Below are 19805 nucleotides of genomic sequence, written 5' to 3'. Positions count from 1 at the left end.
CTCTAGCCAAACACGGCGATCGGATCTGTACCGCCGAATGCGACCCCCGCTTTGCATGTACCAGCCGCATCCACTGAAGATGCTCGGATTTCTCAATCCGGATCAGCGCTAATTTGCGAGGACCGATGAGAAGGATCTATTTCTGGAAGTTCCAGTCCGGCGTGGATAAACAGAGGTTCCAACCGTTTACTTGGCTTTGCCTCTGCTGATAAAGCAATTACCTCCTTTTTATCCCCGATCTGATACTCGCATTATGAGAAATCACCAAGCAGCCGAGCTTTAGCGCCGGCCGCGTTTCTTAAGGACGGTTTCCCACAATACGGCAGAGCCGAACGTTTTAGTAACATCAAGTTTCAACTCGACCGGTCTCCAAATTAGCGTTCAAAAAATTGCGGCCCAGCAGCTGGGAGGCAACCTGAAAAGGCAAGCCTCGCCGCGCTGCACGCCTCCCGCCCCGTTTTCGAGGGTGCCACACAGAGATGGGTGCCAAAATCAAAAAAAAAAAACAAAACCAAAAAACCAAAAAAACACAGGAAGGAAAATCCCAACAGAAAACAGCGTACAGCAAGCTGCGAGACCGTGCGTTGGAGGAATGGCTACAGCACAGCAACTATACAATGCAACATGGCCAAGATGCAGAAATCAGAGTGGAATCAGTATCTAGCGCAGAAGAGCAGCGGTTTACCTACGTACTAGCCCTTACCTGAGAGATCCCCATAGTCCAGCTCCTCTGCCGAATTGGGCAACTGAGTAAAGCCTTACAAGTAAAAACAAACTCATTTTTCTCTGCGTTTCTCGAGTGACAAAAAACAGCACACTTAAGAACTGAGGATAAATTTCTTGGGGGGGGGGAAATAATGCGTCAATCACTTGCCACCTTCTGCCGGTTTGGGCAGAGTAACTGGTATGACAGAATTGCAATAATTTCCTTTATTACAGACAGAAACGTTCCTCAGTCTACACTGTTGGCACACGAAACATGGAATCAAAATCACTCATTCATAACAGCATGCAAAGACCCCCAAACTCTGTCTTTTAATCACCGGGGGCGGGGGGGGGGGGCAATTTCTCAATTTAGTCCAGTTTGATTTCGGTTCGGTATGCTTAGAGCAATGTAAAATCGTCTTCCAATTTTCCACGAAATTCAATCTTTTTTGGGGTCATGTTGACAAGCCCGGCAATTTATCAATTAGTGAACAGTGCGGGTTGCATTTCAACACCGTAAGGCATCTGTACGTGCAGACTGCAGGCTGTATCTTCTGCAAAAAAATCTGAAAAAACCCCTTTTTTTTTTTTTTTAATTTGCCCCAATTTAATGCGTTTATGGAAAAATTATCTATCCTCCAAGCTGATAAAGCAGTTAGGCGAGACACACTCTCGTGGGCACAAAAGGCAGCCAACGCTGCCCGTAAAGCTGTTGCTTTTGGTTTGGCTTGAGTTTGGGCGAATGTTGGGGGGTCCGCGGGAGGACAGAGCGTCTGGGTGAGCGAACTTGTCAGCACAGGTTCCAGGGCAAACCAGTGTCTGGAGGTCACAGAGAGCTACTGGAACGAGGGACAGCGCAGCGTTACTATCGAAGGCTGGCACTTGCGATAATTTACTCTCGCTGCTGGCTGCTCAAGCAGATGCATTATCGAAGGCAAAAAAAAAAACCACCCCAAAAACCCCCAAACTTCCCATGAAGAGACACCACCGTCACTGGTCATTTGGAAACCTGGCATCGTAAGCTTGCGGAGCGGCAAAAACGCTGACTTTCTGTTACACGGCCAAGATGTTAACGCAGCGTGGGCGCCGCGCAGACCGTCCCCCGCGGGACAGCAGCGAGCGAAGCGTATCTAGGCAGAGCTCATTAAAAAGGGGACTTATTTTCGGGGCCTGTTTTTTAAGTGCATCAAGTCACCTGGAAGCTACAGTTGGAATTAGCTTCTAAAGCGGGAGCTGTTTAGATTCACGGCCAGAATTTTGTTTGTGCGCCGCTCCTGGACTTCAGGGAGCGCCCCTTTTTCGCTGGAATACAAGATCTAAATATAATTACAGCTGGCTCACAGAGGCATTGGACGTGCAAACCGGGGCTCGGAAGAGGAGCCATTCAACTGCTCTCTCTCCAAAATTGCTTCTCTAGAGTCTTCCCTTTCACTTAAAAGGAGCTACATTTTCTCCATAATGAAAAAGGGCAACGTCGCGTTTTTTATGAAGCAAAAAAATCCTTTTCAAAAGGAAATTTAACAATTCAACAATTCCGGTTCTACCTGCTCCTGGTACACTTAGAAATGCCACCAAACAGCATTACAAGCTGTTGCGAGGCATTTTAGATACGTGGTAAATTACTTCTCGATTTTTCTCACTAAGCTTTCATATCAGCTATCAAAGGCCCTTCTTTCTCTCTCCTGATCGGAGCGGATTCAAAGTCGGCCGCCGCTCCCGTTAAATAAATGAGAGCTGCCTTCTGGCCCGGCTACCGCTTCCCCGCCCCACCAGAACTCCAGCCGAGCGGCGGCTGCCGCAGCCCGGCCCCGGCCCTTCGCCAGGGACAGGGGCGCAGCCGCTCGTTGGCGACCGCTGCTGCCCGAGCTCCGTGCGGCCGCCCCAGCCCCCTCGGTGCGCAGGGATCCCCCGCAGGTAGCGAGGTGCAACCAACCGCCCGGGGATTCCGTTTTATGCCGCCTACCCCCCGGCGCTGCACGGAAAGCTTAACGCGTGCAGCGGCCTCGGTGGGGTTCCGTTCAACCGCCCCAAGGACTGGGTCCGTAAGAGACATTTAGGAAGGCAGCGACTGGCCGGCGCGCTCCTCGGCAGGGCGTTTTCGCCGCGGGGAAGAGGCCGGCGGACCCGCAGAGCCGCCCGACAGGGCGACTGCAGAGAGCACGGCGGCTTCCTCGTCGTGCCCAGATCCGCAAGCCGAGCAGCGCTCCGGCACGGCCGAGCCTGTGGCTTCGGACAAGTTCAGCTCGATTTCAGTGAGCAGGGGCTGCTGGAAGAAGCAGCAAGAGCTCACCGCGGTAGCGTCAAATGTTCTCGTCGGGAACCCTGCTAAGGCCATAATTAAAAATCGCTACGGGCCTTTGGGGAAGAATTCCCAGCTTATGAAATAATTTACCTGCTATATTATGGGCAAGGTATTTTCTTGTCACTCTTCATTCACGAGTGGGACGTTTTCGTTATTTTAACCTTCGCTCCAGGCTTCCTGCTTTGCCAGCTTCAGAAGAGATTTTTTTTTTTCCTTCTTTTTTTTTCTTTTTTTTCTTTTTTTTTCCCTCAGCCCACCTTTCCATGAGGATGAGCAGAAATCGTGCCTGCGCCGAGGCAGCAGCGCCTTGCCTGCGCCCGGGCGGGGGGAGCGGCGCGTCCCCCGTCCCCGAGCGCGCGCCCCTACGCGGGGGGCTGCCCCAGCCGCGCTGGCACCGTCACCCGCAGCCGTGGGCGCTGCCCGGGGCCGGCACAGACAACCAGCAGCTCCTCCAGCTCAGCCCGCAGCGCGGGGCCAGAACGTGGGGAGGAGTGGCGCGGCTCAGCCAGCGCTCTCGCGGCGGCAAAAGGGTGGCCTGGATAAGGTCATGGCTGCTTACACACGTCCTGCTCGGGGAGGGGGCGAAACGTGAGCCGGGCAGCTCTCCCGAGGGGCGGCAGCCCCGCCGAGGAGCAGCGGCGGCTGGGGGGTGCGAAGCTCGCACGTTGATTTTGCGGGGGGAGAGGGGCAGGAGAGAAGAAAAGAACGGGCAGGGCAGAAACGGTGCTTTCTTTCCGGATTCAGCGGCGGCAGGCTCGCGGAGACGTTACTCTCCTGGCTCCACCGAGGTCTGCCCGCAGCCCAGCGGCAAACTGGCAGGGACCTGCCGCGCCGGGCCCGCCGGCACCCTGCACCGGGAGGGCAAAAGGAGGGGGAAGGAGGGCTTAAGCTCGGGAAGCGCGGCTTAGCGCGGTGCAGCCGAAGCACAAGCCTTCCTGCCGGCCATGACCATGCTGTTATTGGAGTGCTGGCAATGAACAGTGCAGAGAAAGGAGAAAGTGCATCAGAAAATTTACAGTTAAGCTCTCATTTTTCAACAAAAGAGTTAACAACGTTCGTGCTTTAAGTCACTCATGCATCGCTGCCGTCAGCTCCATTCCCGAGGGAAACAGGAATGGCAGGGGCTTCGCTACCGCTTTGACATGCACACACATACAGGACTCCTCTCCCCCCGCCCAGTCCTCTAGGATACACTCCAAAAAATGAAAGGACTCAAAAATCCTTGCCCCGATTGAGGTATTGTGCTGGTTCCACACTAGCCTTACATTCCATTTTCTTTGCTATCAATCTCTTTTTTTTTTTTGGGTTCTTTTTTTGTTTTGGTTTTGCTTTTGTTTTTTCTTCCCCCAATTCATTTAAAACCGTTTTTGGAGAAAATCCATTTGGCTGTAGTTCATGCCCATGCATTTCTAGTCATTCACAGACATGCTCACTCCCATCGGACATTGGTAAGAACAAATGGCCAACATACAGAAACACCTGGTATACTCCATACACACTCCAGCAACACAAGCTTGGAAAGAAATCCCAGAGTCTTCACGGGAAAAGCACCCCACGAGGGCAAGCACCGGGGCGGCAGAGCGAACCGGCTGGCTTTTAAGGCAGGAAAGTCTGCGGCGGCTCGTCGCGGCGGGATTGCTTGTCGTTGCGGCTGTCAGACTCCTCGCAGCAGCAGTCCCCCCCAGCCCCGAGGTGGAAACACTCGGAGGCCGTCCTCGAGCTAGCAACGCGCTTCACAAGCGACAGCAGCCGTCGGGAATTGCACTCAAGGAAAGGGCCGGGGGCTGCCGGGCCGCGCGCGCCCTTCGGCAGCAGCCACTCGCCGAGACGCCCAGGCCCGGCGGCAGAAGTCACGCAGCTGTCAGGGCTGCCCGCTCCTCCCCAGATCCAGCGTCCCTCCCTGCGCATTTCTAGCGTTTCTCCGGGAAAACCAGAAAAAACCTGGACCACTTCCTTCCGCCCGCACGCATCTACCCCTTCTCAGCACATGCCAGTGCCAGAGGGAAAGCGTCTCGGCCGAACTGCAGCGCTGAGGACTCTGCCCTGACCCCTCTCCCCGTACTCGGCCCTGAGGCGCTGCTGGAGCGGGACACCGGCATCCGCACCGGCACGGTGCGACGCGCCCGCTCCGGCCAGGGTCACGGCGCCGGGCAGCGAAAGGGCACGGAGCCCGGCGTCCTTTCGGGGGGAGCCCCGTGGCTCTCCCGACCCCCCGGCCGCTTCCAAGAGAGCGACGCGCCAGGCTGGTGCTTCGAAGAGCAGCCGGACCCTTCCCACGCGCGCGGAGGCAAGCGAGCAGACCCGCGGGGAATTCAGCTGTGCTGCCGCCTCCGGGGCCAGCTCCTCCGGGCTCGCCCACGGCCGGCTGATCCACGCGGTGCCTCCGTCGGACTTCCACGAGCGTTCGCGTCGTGTGGGATGAGACGTCGCTTGGGACTTCTACTACCTTGCCACGACTTCGACGGCAGTTGCTAAAAAACTACCGCTGTGGAATCTCGACGCTAAAGGTACGTAGGGCCGCCGGCACCGTACGGAAAAGAGAAGTGAGCCTGAAGGCTTCCAATTTCTATGTCAAGTAGGGAAAATGCATCCAAGCAGGTGAGGTATGTGGGACAAGAAGTGCATGTCCCTCCACCTGGCACGGGGCGTCACTACTTCGTCGTCACTCTCCTCGGTCCTCCCTCTTATCGTCGCCCAAGACACGCCTCGCTGGCGGCAGGCAGGGAAAAGAGGTTGCTCAGCGTTACAGATTTCTGTCAATAGCAGAAACGGTCGATTTATCTGAGTCAAAAGGAACTTAAAGAGCAAACTCAAATATGGATTAGCCTTCATTAAAACCGTCAAGAGGTTTTGGTTCTTTAGCTGAAAAGTGAGCTCGTGCCAAAAAGCGGCATGCTCAACTTCCAGTCTGAAGTGACTATTCAGGTTCGCTTTGAAAATGTAGGAAGCTAAGGAAGCTGTCAAGCTGTTAGCTAGGCTGCCTTGAGCAGATGAGGAGGGTTAGCTCGCTAGACTGCTACGCCGATAGGAGGGTGTTGCTATTTGGTTTCCGAATCCCCTTCTGCAGCGTAACGACGCAACCTCGCCGCCGACCTCCGAGGCGAGCGCTGCTCTGCGGAGCATCCCCGGAAAACCCAAGGCTGGCCCACGCCGCCGGACGCGCCGTCCTGTCAACTCAACACGGAGGAAAAACGCTCACGATTTCCAGCACCTCTTAAAAAATTAAACTTGCTGTCCTAGTTTCGGAAGCCGGACTTCTTGTTTGCGTGTGAAGCGATTACCCGTTAAGCAAGAGGAGCGGAGAATCGCTCGCTTCCTCGGCATCGTACGCATCCGTCGTTTCCACGGGGCTCGGGGGATCGGTGCTTCCCTGGCACCAGAACAACCAGCTGCGAAGCTCACAACAGGAACGACAAGCCCAGACAGACTTTCCAGCCTTAAAAACTCTGTTATATTTACGAGGTCAGTCCACCTGAAACACGGTTTTCCCTTGAAGACTACATTTCCCTCTTTTGCTTCCCCTTCCCAGGCTTGTCTTGCCACTCAGCAGCGCTGAGAAATAAGATAAACAGGAATGTGATACCAACCGTGAACTGCCGGTTCTGTCGTCGCCGTTGTGTCTACACACGGGAACAGAGGATTGGAGGAAGGGAAGAAACAGGAGGAACAGCATGCAAAAAAAGGGAAAATGGAAAAAATGGAACAGATAATATATGAGCAAGCTTTCAAAGAACATTGCGTGACAAGCAATAATAAAATGAAAGGCAAAAAGCATTTGAAGTGAGTTGCACTGTTTAGAAGACATGCCTCCAGTTCAAAAGCTATGAGCCTGAGGAAAACAGTAAATTTCTCTCTTTTTCCAGGACCTTGCCAGAACAATTACTGGTGGTCGCAAAGTCAGGGGGAACAGCAGACGGGGGAGAACACCGACACCAACGATTGAGTTGGTAAGGCCCAAAACAGAAGCTCAAGACCAGGACAAATTGCCGACACTCGGAGAACAGTTTTTACGCATTCAAACATTGCCTTCACCGAAGCGCCCGGGGCCGGGGCTCCCAGCCCTTCTCCTCCTTCGTCCCAGGGAACCTCCTCGCGCGTCGGTACCCGGCACAGCCCCTGCGCCCAGACCGTTTCAGAGGCGGCAAGCAGATGCGAAAAATGAGGCGGCTGCTAGAAATCTCACCCCGAGTACCGAAGGCGCGAGGGGCCCTCTGCCTCGGCTACGCTGAGCCGCGCACCTGTAAGACGGGCAGCGTTTTCAGCGTCAAAAATGTTGCTCTAGAACTGGCCAACACAGACGGACCTCACCTCTCCCTCTCCTGCAACCGGTAACTGGTTAACAGCTACCGGTAATGAAAATATACGGAAGCTTTTTGGGACGCTGGTGGGAGGCTGACTGTACTCCCTGCGTATTACAAGCGACTGGAAATTTCTCGGGGGTTGCTGCCTCGCCAACGGAGAGATGTTGCATCTCATCGCAAGTGTTCCCAACAGGCAACTTGAAAGACTGACCCAAATCGGAAGGCGTTTTCTGACAGCGCCCTACGGTACTTCCTCTGCACCACTAGAGCTATTTATTCCCATTATCCAAATTACTAGCTTATTTAGTTACCGAAACTCCCTCAGTCTTCCTCTGGTTCTACCTTTCCCGTGACGTTCCTGGCTTTAGCAGGCTGGCAGCTCGCAGCCTAACCGCACCTCTGCCAATCCCCACCGGCACCCTCGCGCCGACGGCAAGGCCCAGGCTTCGCACGACCCTCCTCGGTTTGGTGCAGGCAATGTTGAAATGAGCAAAATCGTGTGAGTGCGCCGCGCAGGGAAGCGCTCGACTGCGCGTTTCTGCCAGGCAGCCCGGAGCTTGAGTTCTGTAGCAAGGACAGACACTTCACATCGGCGTTTCCCCTCGTTAACGTGCTGGCCGGAGAACCCCGGGGCGGGCCGTCCTCCTCACGGGCAGGGCCAGCGGTGGAGAAGGGAAGACCCGTCCCTTTGCAATTTAGCTGAGGGCAGCTCGGGTCTGACTTTCTGAAGCACCAGTGAAGACAAGAATCATACAAGGAGTACACAATACTTACAGATACGAGGTCTACATGCTTTAGTGATGAAAGCAAAACAAATAATCCCTGCACAATTTAACAAAGTGCACCCAGATTTGCATAACAGATTATCAAGCCGTCATTAGCCTGTTCCCACTGCCAACGTATACTGTGCTCATCTTGGCAATCGAGTCTAACGCACGCTCAAAGACGCTAGCGCTTGTTCTCCTGCTGGAGCTCTGGCGGAGGCTGCAAGGGAAGCCTTCCAAAGCAAAAAGGAGAACAAGAGCGGGCCTTGTCTTTGCTTTCGAGTAGCAATCCCCAAACGATGCCTCGTTTGAACCAAGCGAATGGTGAAGGGGAAGATGGGGGTGAAGGGGGGCGGGGGGGGGGGGGGGGCGGGTTTGGGGTGGTGGGAAAGCTGTTGTTTAGAAAGGGTTGTAAAACTGAGTATTAATTCCTGAGATAGCATCTTGGCATCTATAAATAGTCTCAATTTACTGTCTTCCTGAAATAAAAAAAAGTTACGTCAGCTTTTACACTAAATAGAGAATCTGCTGAAAGCAAACTTGTATTGACGTGCTGGAAGAGATATTAGTCAAGGAAGAGTGCAAACTGGACAGTGCATCTCGCTTCCCCGTCTGGGGACAGAGACCAACAGGTTACAAAAAATAAAGTTCTCAAGCGGTTGTAAGTGCGAACAAATATCCAAGTCAAACAACATGTTGGCTGCAGCTGGAATGACAAAGTTATGATTAGCAAATGGTTTGGATGGTTGCAATAGGAAACACAGACCAGTTAAAGTTTAGAATGAGCTTTCTGGAAGTCCTTCTCAATCCCAGAGTCCTCGCTGAGCAGAAGGACGGCAGACACACAGCGCTCCGAAGAGGAATAATCTCACGTTAACGAAAAGCACAGAACGCCCCCCCGACACAGGCACACCGCCGCAGAGGTCGCGTGGCGAAGGAGAGAACAACGGCCACCGCTGCTTCGGCGTGGAATCAACGAACACAAGGCCGAGTGGGCACATACCAAACTCCAGCGCTGCTCTGCCCCGCGCGGGGAGGAACATCCCCGGCCCTGCGATGCCGCTGCCAAGACAGCCTACAATTGTCGGGTGGGCTGGCCGACTGGAAACGTGCTTTCCTGGGTTCCCGGGACGTGCCTTTTGCACTTCCACTTCGCTTTCTCAAGAATAGCCACGTCCACTATGTGCCGGCCCAGCCACGCAGCACCCCAGAGACTAGGCTTCTGCCCCATGTCCTGGAAGAGAAATCATCTCTCCTCCTCCAATACGGAGCGACAAGAAGGTTCTGGATAAGTTTCTGACTGAGCAGAGGTTGAACGAAGCCAATGGAAGGCTTTGTCACCACCAAAAAGCACCGTTCCGGTCCTGAGCTGTAGGCGTGAAGAGCAGTCCCACAATCAGAGTCACGGAACGCTTCGGGTCGGAAGGGACCTTCAAGGTCACCCGGCCGCACGAAGCTGATGCCTGGCAGTTAAAATGGTAAGCTGGTGCTGAAAAAAGGGCGGCTTTACGAGACGTGGCAACGCAGAGGCCGCCGAAAGCACGTAAACAAAGAGCCTCAACGTGGTCCTTCCCATCTTAACAGAAAGGCTTACTCTTCCCGGTTCTCATCAGTAAGAAGCCAAAATCTGCTGTACGGGGAGAAGTAAAACAACGCAATGGCCTGTCAAAATCTACCCGTACAGAAATTCACCAGAGGACAGACTTATCGTTAAAGGCGTCCCAGAAAGGAACCGCTGGCCTCTGCAAAGCTGCGCGCTTCACCTGATCGCGATTCCTTTTTGGCACTGGCCCGAAGAGCAGGGTTTAGCGTGGCCAGCTCGCGAATGAAGACACTAACGTACAGTGTCTTGCGACACAGATGGTGCTACCTGCCGGCTAAGAAAACTCGGATGGCACCCGAGTCTCAGGCACTCACCACCTCATTAGGTAGCTACACAAGCGTGCACGCACACATATATATACACACATTTATGAAATTACTGCGTGAAGGCATCTGGGCAACATTTACTTGAGTTACGAGCTGCATTGCCAAGCCTCCTCATTCTTTCAAATGGATTCTCTCCAACTTCAAACTGTTTGTGGAGTGTGACAGACCGGGCCCTTTAAACTCGGCCGTAATTAGTCCACAGCCTCAAACAGAATGAGCACGATGGAGGAATATTAAAACCCCAGCAGCAAAATTAAATTCACCAACTTGAATGCCTGAACTGCAGTGCTGCAGCCTTACAGAAGCACATGATAACGCTGGAGCTTAAAAACCACACAGCTACCGTAAAGAGAATTACAACAGCACATCACCAAAATAACAGCAAAATACACTTTTTTTTTTTTTTTTTCTTCCGTTTAAAGAGGTATTAGTAGGTATAGACATCCATTCAACAGATTGCTTTCTAAACTGCTTTCTGAGCTGAAAACAAAAGCCAATCTGACCACTGACTTGGGGGGCTCTTACTCTTCCTGATTTTCCAGACTGCTTCACATTTCCTGACCAGGGCCAGCGTGAATTCCCTCCCACTGCTGCTTTTGCAGCAGCCTTGGGGACCAGCGCGCAGCGTTACAAGCAGGATTTCTGCTTCCCTTCAGGCCCTGGAGGCTAGCGGGGAGCCCTACCACAATCCCCGTCATTCCCACCCAACAACCGCCTGTCAGACGTCAGCAGAGACATCACGCTCCAATAATGTCGCGAGAGAGCGGTCCAAGGGGCAAAGGACCTCGAAACCCACCCCCCCCCACCCCCCACCCCCCCCGAATGCAAAAGCACTGGCAATCCTCAATCCTCTCCCTCGCTAAACGCTCCTCGGAAGGGTGGACCAAAAGGCACTTTGCACGACGATGCCCTACGATGATCCTTCGTGAGGCGATGCCGGCTGGCGCCGAAAGCTTTTGTGGACGGGCACGTTGCAACGCACCCCGGAGGCAGTTTGATTTGCGGACCAGATGTTGCACAAAAATAATCACCATCGGTGTGGCAGCCGTGTGTGACAAGAACAAAAATGTTCTGAAATCAGCGCTGCGGCTCCGGCTACGCCTTTTTGTATCTCTGCACAGAGCTGCGCGAGGGCGTGGGCTTTCCTGGAATCCCGGCCTCGCGAACGTCGCACCTGCCCACGGTGCCAGGCGGGAGCCAACGGCGTGTTGTGCGGGCAGGGCTCTCTGCGTCGGGACGGTGGCCCGTGTCACCCGCGAGGGGACGGCTCCTCTGCCCAGCTCCCTCTGCCCCGGCTCTCCCACGCCCCCGCGCGCTCGCTGCCCAGCAGAACGATGGTTTCCGCACCGCTTACGCGGTGTCACCGCCGGCGAGAGCAGGTGTGACAGTACCGGGCCTGCGACTGACTTGGTCGCCGTGCTAAAAGACTGAATTCTATTTCATTTTCTGTAACAGGCCTGTCAGCTACTCTCTCTGCCTTCATTCCCTTTAATGCGGTCACATCCTGGATGAAAATGTCACAAGAGCGCAGTATCATCTTTAAATTGACTTGACATTTTATCAGGGACATGCAGAGGCTTCAATGGAAAGCAGAAGTTAAATAATAAATAATTTGGGGGAACAAATCCCTGGGCCAAGGCCCTGCGCGGTGGCACCAAGCAGCTGGGCCCGCCGCAAGCTGGCAGCGACGCCGGGCGCCCATCGCTCCGGTCGCTGCGCTGGCACCTGGCGAGAGCTGCCCGGAAAAGGGGGAGAAAAACCCGAGGGAGCCCCGACAGCCGGGCTGGAGCCGGCCGGGCTCTTCGGGGCTCAGTGCCAGCGGCCGCCGTCCCCGGTGAGACGCGCGGCTCCTCCGCGCTGGAGCCACCCCCCCGCCGCCTCCCGCAAACCTCCCGCGGGGCGACGTGAGCGGAGCGCGACCGCTGCCGCGCTCGCCCGCCCGACAACCGCCTCTCGGGGCTTCTGCTGGAATAAGCCCCGTGCAACCGCAGGCCGCCGCACGGGAACAAACTGCCACGGAGGCCGAAAGCACCGTTTCCCGCATTTCGAGGAGGTTTATCCAGCATCTGGATTCACGCTTTGAAAACCCGCTACGCTATTTCTTCTCAAAGACTTTGGATGTGCACGGGTTGTTATCTCCTCAGCAGCGAAGGTGACACAAAGCCGCGGGTTGCTGCATGAAGCCGAGCAGACGCAGAGCCCGCTGCCCCCCTCCAGCCCTTGCCAGGGAGGCTCAGGCGTCCCCCGGAACCCTGAACCTACAGCGGGACCGGCGCGGCTTAAAATGTGGCCCGAAATGGCATTCAAGAGAGGCCGCAGAGGCGTCCGCCGTTAGCACCGTGGCAAGGTGGTCAGCGGGGGCTGTGCTGCATCGGTAGCGCCCGCTGCAAGGCTGGAAACGCCGGGACCGTGCCCGCCCGTCGCACCCCCCCGGGTCTCCACCGAAAGGGTTGCCAAGACACCTGCGTGATCCGTCCGCAGAGAGAGTGCGATAAACGCCGACCTGCATGTCCAAACGCTACCGGCGAGCCCAGGGCGCGGAGGTGGATGTGCTAAGCAAGACCAGAAGGCAGCGAAACGCTGCGGGAAGAGGCAGGCTGAAACGCCCCACTCTGCGCTGCGCCCAGAGATGAGGGCTTCGCCATTATTAAGCACCGTTATCTCCCAGGAAACAACAGCTGTCCAAAACCCGCGATTCAAGGAACAACTCTAGGGGTAATTCAAATTATGCAGTTTGCTCTGCTGTATCATATTGTACATCTTAATGAACAGAGCCACAAGGACAATTTGAACTGATAAAAAAAGGGGCTTGCCAGCGATAACAGCTGAACCACCAAAGGGTGGCCGGAATATCAATGCAGTTGGAGGATATACGGAAAAGATCAAACTGTCACGCAAGGAAATCTTTTCAAGCACCTACACTGAAGCAAAGCAACAGTGACAGAGGAAAAGCTTTAAAGGTCGTGCCGTTTTGGAAACCTCACCGCTGCTCAGCTCTTCCTTCTCCCTGAAAGAAGCAGCAGGTTGGCTTTTCAGAGCTCTTCCCCCAGAACCTCCCCGCTGCAAAGCCGCTTTATCGGCTCAGCGGGCCTCCGCAGGTCAAGCCTGGGGCAGCAGCGACACAGGACTCGGACGGGTGGGGCAAGAGGGGCCCACAAAGGGACCCCCCGCCGCAGGCACACGGACTCGGGCGGGTGTGGGGGAGCCCACGGGGAGCCCAGCGCGGGACCCGTCCCTCCCCGGGGGGGACGCCGCGGGACGGGGCCGCCTTCCCACGCCACGCCGGACACGTGCTGCTGCGTGCAGGCGCGGCGGAACGCCGGCCGTCACCGGAACCTGCACGCAAGGACTCGCTCCCTGCGCACGCTCCCCTCTGCCAGAGAGGTTTAGGAGGGGAAGATGAATCCAGAGCAAGTTCTCGCCAGTAACTCAAAAGGACTGCTTCCAAGAATGTAATTTTCTAGGGGCAGCTGCTAGAGACGACGGCATGCCTACGACCCGAGCTTTGGACACGGGAACTGTTCCCGTGCAGGTCCTTCTCTCTGCCCCCTCTTTTTTTTTTTTTTTTTTTGTTATAAATCAAAGCAAGACAATTGTTTTTCAGAACTACCCTATGGTTTCAGGGGACACGAACGAAGCCAGTATTACACAAGAAGTAGGGGGGAAAAGGCAAAATGAAGTAGATTTCAAGTCCCCCTCGTGCAAAGGAAGGGTTTTCAAGCCATCTGGCTGGCAGAGGACTCGCTCCCCACCTGCCAGCCGAGACGAGAAACACCCCGTCTGCTACCAGAGCGCTTCAGTCGCACTGGGAGAATACTGCAGCGTTTTGGTGACGATGGGAATTAAGGTATCAATTGTCTCCTGAGGCTTTAAAAAGTGTTTCAACACTATTATGCTATGTAATTCTAGAGATTATGTTAATTTGACCTAATTTTTTCCAGCTACAAAGTCTCTTAACTCTGGAGGAGAAAAACTTTCTGCAGCTTCACACCGCCACGTCGCTGCCTGGAAAACACCCCCGGGCAGGTCTCCCGCAGCAAGGCGGGGGGCGAAGCCTCAGCTGCTCTTTGTGGGACAAGCACGCTGAGCCTGTGGCCAGAAGACGTGAAGACACACACCGAGAAGACTCAGCGTTAGCACCGTGCCAGGGAAGAATAAAAAAAATTTGTCTTATCAGCACCGATCTTCCTCCAACATAGCGAGAGCAGTAACTGCTGGGATCGGTGACCAGTATTACATTTTCCTTACGTTTTCAGCCTCTGCAGCAGCTCAAAGCCAACACGGAAAGGCACTGAGGAGGCGATGCCCGGGTTTTGGCAACAGGACGCCAGCAAGCTTGGGAGTTTTAGCTCCTCCGTCGTTGTGCGCAAAGGTGAGAGGAAACCCCAGGACAGCCACGCGCTCCTGATCCCAAAGTAATTCTGCCCAGCTGATAAAAGAGCAACCCACAATTCTGCCTGTACGGGAAATTAAAGAGGGGCTGGGTGATGCACCTCAGCGCGCGCCTCATCGTTTTGGCACGCCGTTGTGTGTCCCCCCCCCCCCCCGCCAAAGAGCAGCACCCTCACGAAGGGCGGTGCTGACCCGCGGGGCAACGCTCTGCTCCGACGGAAAGCTGCCGAGGAGAAACGGCTGGGAAAACGCCACGCCAGAAGGACGTCCCTTCCCGGAAGACCCGTCAGGGCCACGCTCAAAGCAGCCCCGCGGGAAGAGGCCAAGGCTGGCTTCGTACAGCTGGGGACGCGGGTGAGGCGGCACCACGAGCCGCAGCTGAGAGGGCGCAGAGCGGCCCCTGGGCATCCGCCCCTCGCCAGAAACCCCGCCGGGACCCCCCAGGCCCAGGCAAGACGACCGCGGCGGCTCGGCCACCGCCGGCCCGGGAGGCCTGGACACAGCCGTTCCCACCTCCGAGAACCAGCCACCTCCCCGTCCCGTTCTCGATGGGAAAAAGCAGGAGAAGCACCGCGGAGGGGAGCCGCGAAGCCCGGCCGCTACTGGGAAGTCACAGACAAGCTGCAACGCTCGCAGCGGAGGAGCAAAGGACAAAGCCGGGATTTGTGAGGAAGTACCGCGGCCCCGGAGGGCAGGCGAGGACAGCGCGCGCTTTGGGAAACAGTCCTAGGGCGATCCCTCCAGCGGCGGGCCGGTGGCCGTCCGGCTCCCGGGAGGAGGGCAGACGTCAGTGTTTGCAGGCACCGACGGCAACCGAACGGGGTCAGTCAAGCACCAAGACACCTTCTTCCTCCCAGGCTTCCAAAATTCACTGAAAGCACGAACAAATTACCGTAAAACAAAAGAAAACTGTATGCACGTCCACTTACACCGAGACACAGGGGACCGAGTTGCTCTGCAAACGGCTCTAAAGGAGGCTGATACAGTTTGAAACCTACTCTGAAATGAAAGCTGGTTAAGTTAAAACAGTAGAACCAGAACTGAAACAAAGCCATCGAGTTGCACAATGGGAAAACACTGACGGTGGAGCGTCTCAGAGCATCCCAGCGTGGGTGCCTGGCGTTCGGTTTTACTGACAGGCACCTGGAAAGAGGAAGACAGGGAATGGGAAGGGCTGGACGACACGATGGAGTATGGCAGACGGCGCCGTGCGCGTTAAGGCACCTTGGAAGAAAGACTTCGACTGCTCGTCCGTGCCAGCGGAGTCTGACTCGATGGCAAAAACCTCAGAAGGAAAGAAGCCACAAAACACCCTGAGCAGGACAGTTGGAGTCAGCTGAGCAGCGTCATAAAAGCAAATAAAACGTGAAGGCATTTATGGAGGAGATGGTTCAGAACAACAATAAACAGTACGCCATTAGCTACCGAACGGTCCGTTCTCACCTTCGGTTTGTCACCTCTACCTCAAAACAAAACAAACCCAAAAAACGCAAGCAAAAGCAAAAGCAAAAGCAAAGCAGCAGTTGAAATAGAAAAGATCGGGAAAATGGCAATGCAAATGATTACAAAGAAATCAGAAAGGCCTTCCTGATGAGTGCAGGGAGTTGGGTCTAGCGAGGAAGTACGAGGGATGCGTGTGAAAGAGGGAGGTGTCTCGTGATCGGCTGCTTTCTTTTGGTCCGTCTTTTCTCTCGCGGCAGGGAAAAACCCAAAACGCTAAAAGCCAGCTCCTCAAAAAGGGTCCTACAGACGGTGCTGGACTCTCAAAAAACGACTGGTGGAATTCGCTCCTCTGGGAGAGGGAGGCAGAGGGCTTACCGCAGAGACAGACCAAACACCTAGGCATCAGGAAAAGCGTCTCGAGTCGCGCGAGCCGACTTAAATCACTGACGACCAAACTTTCTGCGTGCAAGTAGGAATTGCCCAGGAATTGCTACTCCCGGGGTTGAGGCCGAAACAACTGCCCGTATGAAGTGAGCTCGAAGGCTGTCTGCATCCGTTGTTTGAAAGAACCCAATATCAGCCACCAGCAACCGAACTGACAGCTTTTTCTGCCACGGCCGCTCCCGCGTTTCAGAAACCCCTGCAGCAAGGACTGTCCAACTCGTCGAACTGCCGGACCGGGACTCACACTGTGTAGTGGGGGCATTTGAGAAAAAAGTACAAAAAAGCAAGCGATTTGTCTGTCGTTTTTCCCCAGGCTTCATGCTCTGCTTATATACATAAAAGACAATAAACATTCAGGACATTTCCAATGGTTATGAAGGTACCGTACCTGTGATGGTGGTAGGGATGGTGGTGGTAGTGGTGGTGGTTGTTGTGGGAGGAGGGATAGTTGTGGGGGGATCTGGATAAAATATAAAAAGGAAAATAATAAAAAAGCAAATTAAGAAAAAACAAGCAGAACACAACAGCGGTCAATCGTGATCAGAGAAAAACAAGGACGCTAAGAAGCAGCACGGCTGGCGGGGGCCTCTCCCCCCCCTCTCAGAGCAGGCGGGGACGGCCCAGCTGCCCTTGAGGACAGCGGGCCAGATCCTCGGAGCCGGGCACGGGCTCCAGCTCGCCGCGCCTCGGGAGCTGCCCCCACACGTACTCTAGCTGGAGAATCTGGCCCCGGAACCGTCCCCCCCTTTTGCCTTCTACAGCGCTAAAAAAAAAAAAAAAAAAACCAAAAAAACAAAAAACCACAAAACCGTAAATGAAACCCGGCATAAATTAGTCAATGAGAGAGAGAGAAATGGAATGGGAGAGGCATAAGAAAAATAAACAGCACGCTTTCCACAACGAAAAGAACAGTTTACGTGTACAAAGAGAGACACGGTGGTGCTTTCCTGGTAGGCACTGGGAGAGCCGGGGGGAGGCTGGTGCGAGGGGCCCCGCTGCGCTTCCCAGGCTCAATCTCAACAGCACGGGAGCAGCGCCCGCTCTCTGGCCAGGGCCCTCACCTCCACCACTCTCCCTCCGCGACTACACGCCAGCAGGAGGTTCCACCCTGCTTCACGGGAGGTAATGCATACAAAGAGATGAGAACATCATTCCTAAACACCAATTTGGAGGCATGAGGAATTTCACCGCCATCTTTTCATAAAAAAAAAAGTCAGTATTTTTCGGCCAATTTCAGGCGGGGGCTCTTGCTGTCGCTACCAGGGCCTTGTTAGTGAGAAACACGGATGGGGGGCAGGTTTCTCTTCACCGGGAGGTTTCTCTTCGTGACCGAGAACCGCTTCCCAGACGTAGCGGACCTGTTGAGACTCAAACACTGCCGCCCCTCACAGCATTTCTGCTCTGTACAGGGGCACATCCTCATCAAAATCGTTGGGCAGGAGACGGTAGATATGAGAAGATGTAAAAGAAAAAAATACGTATCGATGCCCAGATGATCAAACCGAATGCGCTAAGTAGTCGGGAAGACTTTGAACTACGGATTCATTCGGCAATAATAGAGCATGAAACATTTCATGGGCTTTTGATTTTAGGATTCCTCTGTAGCGTGTCAACTTTTCAGCGCTAACACATCTGCTACTCTTTTATCTCCAAGCGAGCTCTCTCAGATTCCCTAATTAAGACATCTGAACTTTAATTATATGCTGCACCTTTATTATAGTCCATAGAACTGCCCGAAAGTGAAGGAACATTACCTCGGAGTTTGCTTCGCTGTGTTTGCTTACTTGTGGTTATTTTCTAAGCGGCTACTGTCCTTCCCTACGTGTGGAGCATCCCAGTCCCTACGCTGGTCGTCACGCAGACGTGCCCCCAGGAGCTGGGCAGCCCGGGAGAGCTGCGGCCTGGCAGAACCCGGGGAGCAAAGTCCCCGGCCTTCCACCGAGCGGCACGGGGACCGTGCTACGCAGCACTCTTCCTCGGTAAAAGCAAAAAAAAAAAAAAAAAACAAAAAACCTGATTGTGTGCTAATTGCGCTCAAAGTTTCTAGCGAATGTGTCTGCCCGCTGCCACGGGGAGGAAAAGCGTGAAACGAATTTTAAAAAATAAACACGTTTTGGGTGCGTGTCAACGTGATGAGACATCCTGATAGCCTGTGCGCAGCAGAGGGAGGTGCGTTAAGCACAGCTCGGCGGCAGTTATTCTGCAAGCCCCGGCCGCTGAAAGCCGCTTGCACGTAAAAAGCGTTTAACTGCAGCTGTCTCCCTTCGGCAGGGAGCGTGGGTGAGCCCTGCCGCCCGTGGGTGCGGAGGGCCCCTGTCCCTAATTCCCCCCGCTCCCAAGGCAACGTGATCCGGGGGAGCTCTGCCCCGAGAAGCGGCGAGAGCCAGCCCTGCTCGCGGCGAGGCACGTCCTCCCACCGCCCTCCACGCTACGCCTACAGCGAGGTGTCTGCAGGGACACGGGCCCCGGTGCCGCTCGCGTCTTTGCTGCCCTGTAGCGGGGAAAGGTGCCGAGGGGGCTGGAGACGTGAACGCCTCCGGCTGCCGAGCGGAGCAGCCCGGCTTTCCCGCGCCGACGGCTGGCGGAGGGTTCTGCACCGGGAGGCTCCGGGGCACGGCCACGGCACACCCGCTCCTCCGGCCTCCGCCCGCTGAAATTCGGGCCGGAGGGGTTCCTTACGCTGCCCGGAGTGCCGGGTCCTAGCGGGACGCTCCCGAGCGGGCAGAACCTGGACGTGGTGGGATGTAAAGCCCTCATCTGCCCGCGAGCTCCCGGCAGACCGCGAGAAGCCCTCCCCTGCACGGCCCGCACCTCTGCCGGGTGCCTGAACCGGAGTCCGCAGGTTTACATCCCCCGGGAACCTGTGTCTCCGTGAAAATCCCACGGCCTCGGGGCTCCTCCTGGGGATTTAAAGCTGAGGGGGAGCAGCTCTGAGGAAGTCCTGCGCGGCCCGGTTCTCGCCCACATCCAGCATGCAGAATAATTAAACAAGTGCCCGAGTTACTACGAGCTCCGAGACCCAGGTCGCGGACCCTGGCGAGGGTCCATCTAGTGCTCGCTGGGCCCAAATCAGGTTCGTAAAACTCTACGAGGAAGGAAGCCACCTCGCCTGCAACTGCTTTACGGCAGTAGCCTTCCATCGCTGCAAGCTCACGGGGAGCTGCCTGCGTTGTAAAGACTCCTTTATCTCCCACAACATTAGCTGTTTCTTTAAACGCTGATGTGAACAAGGTATTCTTTTATACTGGGACTACACAAATTATTCCATCATAAAGGCACATCTGACTTCCTTTTGTAAACAGGAGCCTTCTGGACCTACAGGCACCAGAAAAGTGTCCACGCGATGTGGTAGTTAACTTCAGTTTCAGCTCGAAGCTGTGGCTTTGGTGTTATTCTCAGTCTTTGGGCAAGTTTCTAAGACGGGGCCTAAACTGCCTTATGCTCAAGTGGCATTTGGACAGGCGATGTGAGGTCCTCGACTATTTACCTGCATCTAAGCACAAGAGAATTTGGACTGCCGAGCTT

The 19805-nt window shown here is 55.0% G+C and overlaps 1 protein-coding gene across 6 annotated transcripts in view; it reads right to left on the bottom strand.

Annotated features, from left to right (window-relative positions):
* The window catches only part of CADM1 (cell adhesion molecule 1), a 156842-nt gene that overhangs the window by 11430 nt on the left and 125607 nt on the right, over nucleotides 1-19805 (bottom strand). Inside the window, exons 8-10 of one of the 6 annotated variants that reach the window (XM_042800396.1) lie at nucleotides 16669-16740; nucleotides 6595-6627; nucleotides 704-757 (exon numbers count right to left, since the gene is read on the bottom strand). The exons of 1 other annotated variant lie outside the window; for it this stretch is intronic. In XM_042800396.1, the coding sequence (XP_042656330.1) occupies nucleotides 704-757; nucleotides 6595-6627; nucleotides 16669-16740 (159 nt within the window). The remainder of the gene's footprint in view (nucleotides 1-703; nucleotides 758-6594; nucleotides 6628-16668; nucleotides 16741-19805) is intronic. 4 more of the 6 variants (XM_042800397.1, XM_042800398.1, XM_042800402.1 and 1 more) reach the window with 4 other exon arrangements.

The sequence above is a fragment of the Tyto alba genome, unplaced genomic scaffold (genome assembly GCF_018691265.1).
Source record: "Tyto alba isolate M040663 unplaced genomic scaffold, T.alba_DEE_v4.0 Super-Scaffold_32, whole genome shotgun sequence".
NCBI lineage: Eukaryota > Metazoa > Chordata > Aves > Strigiformes > Tytonidae > Tyto > Tyto alba.
The sequence above is the reverse complement of the archived record's forward strand: the minus strand, read 5'-3'. Positions and strand labels throughout refer to the sequence as shown.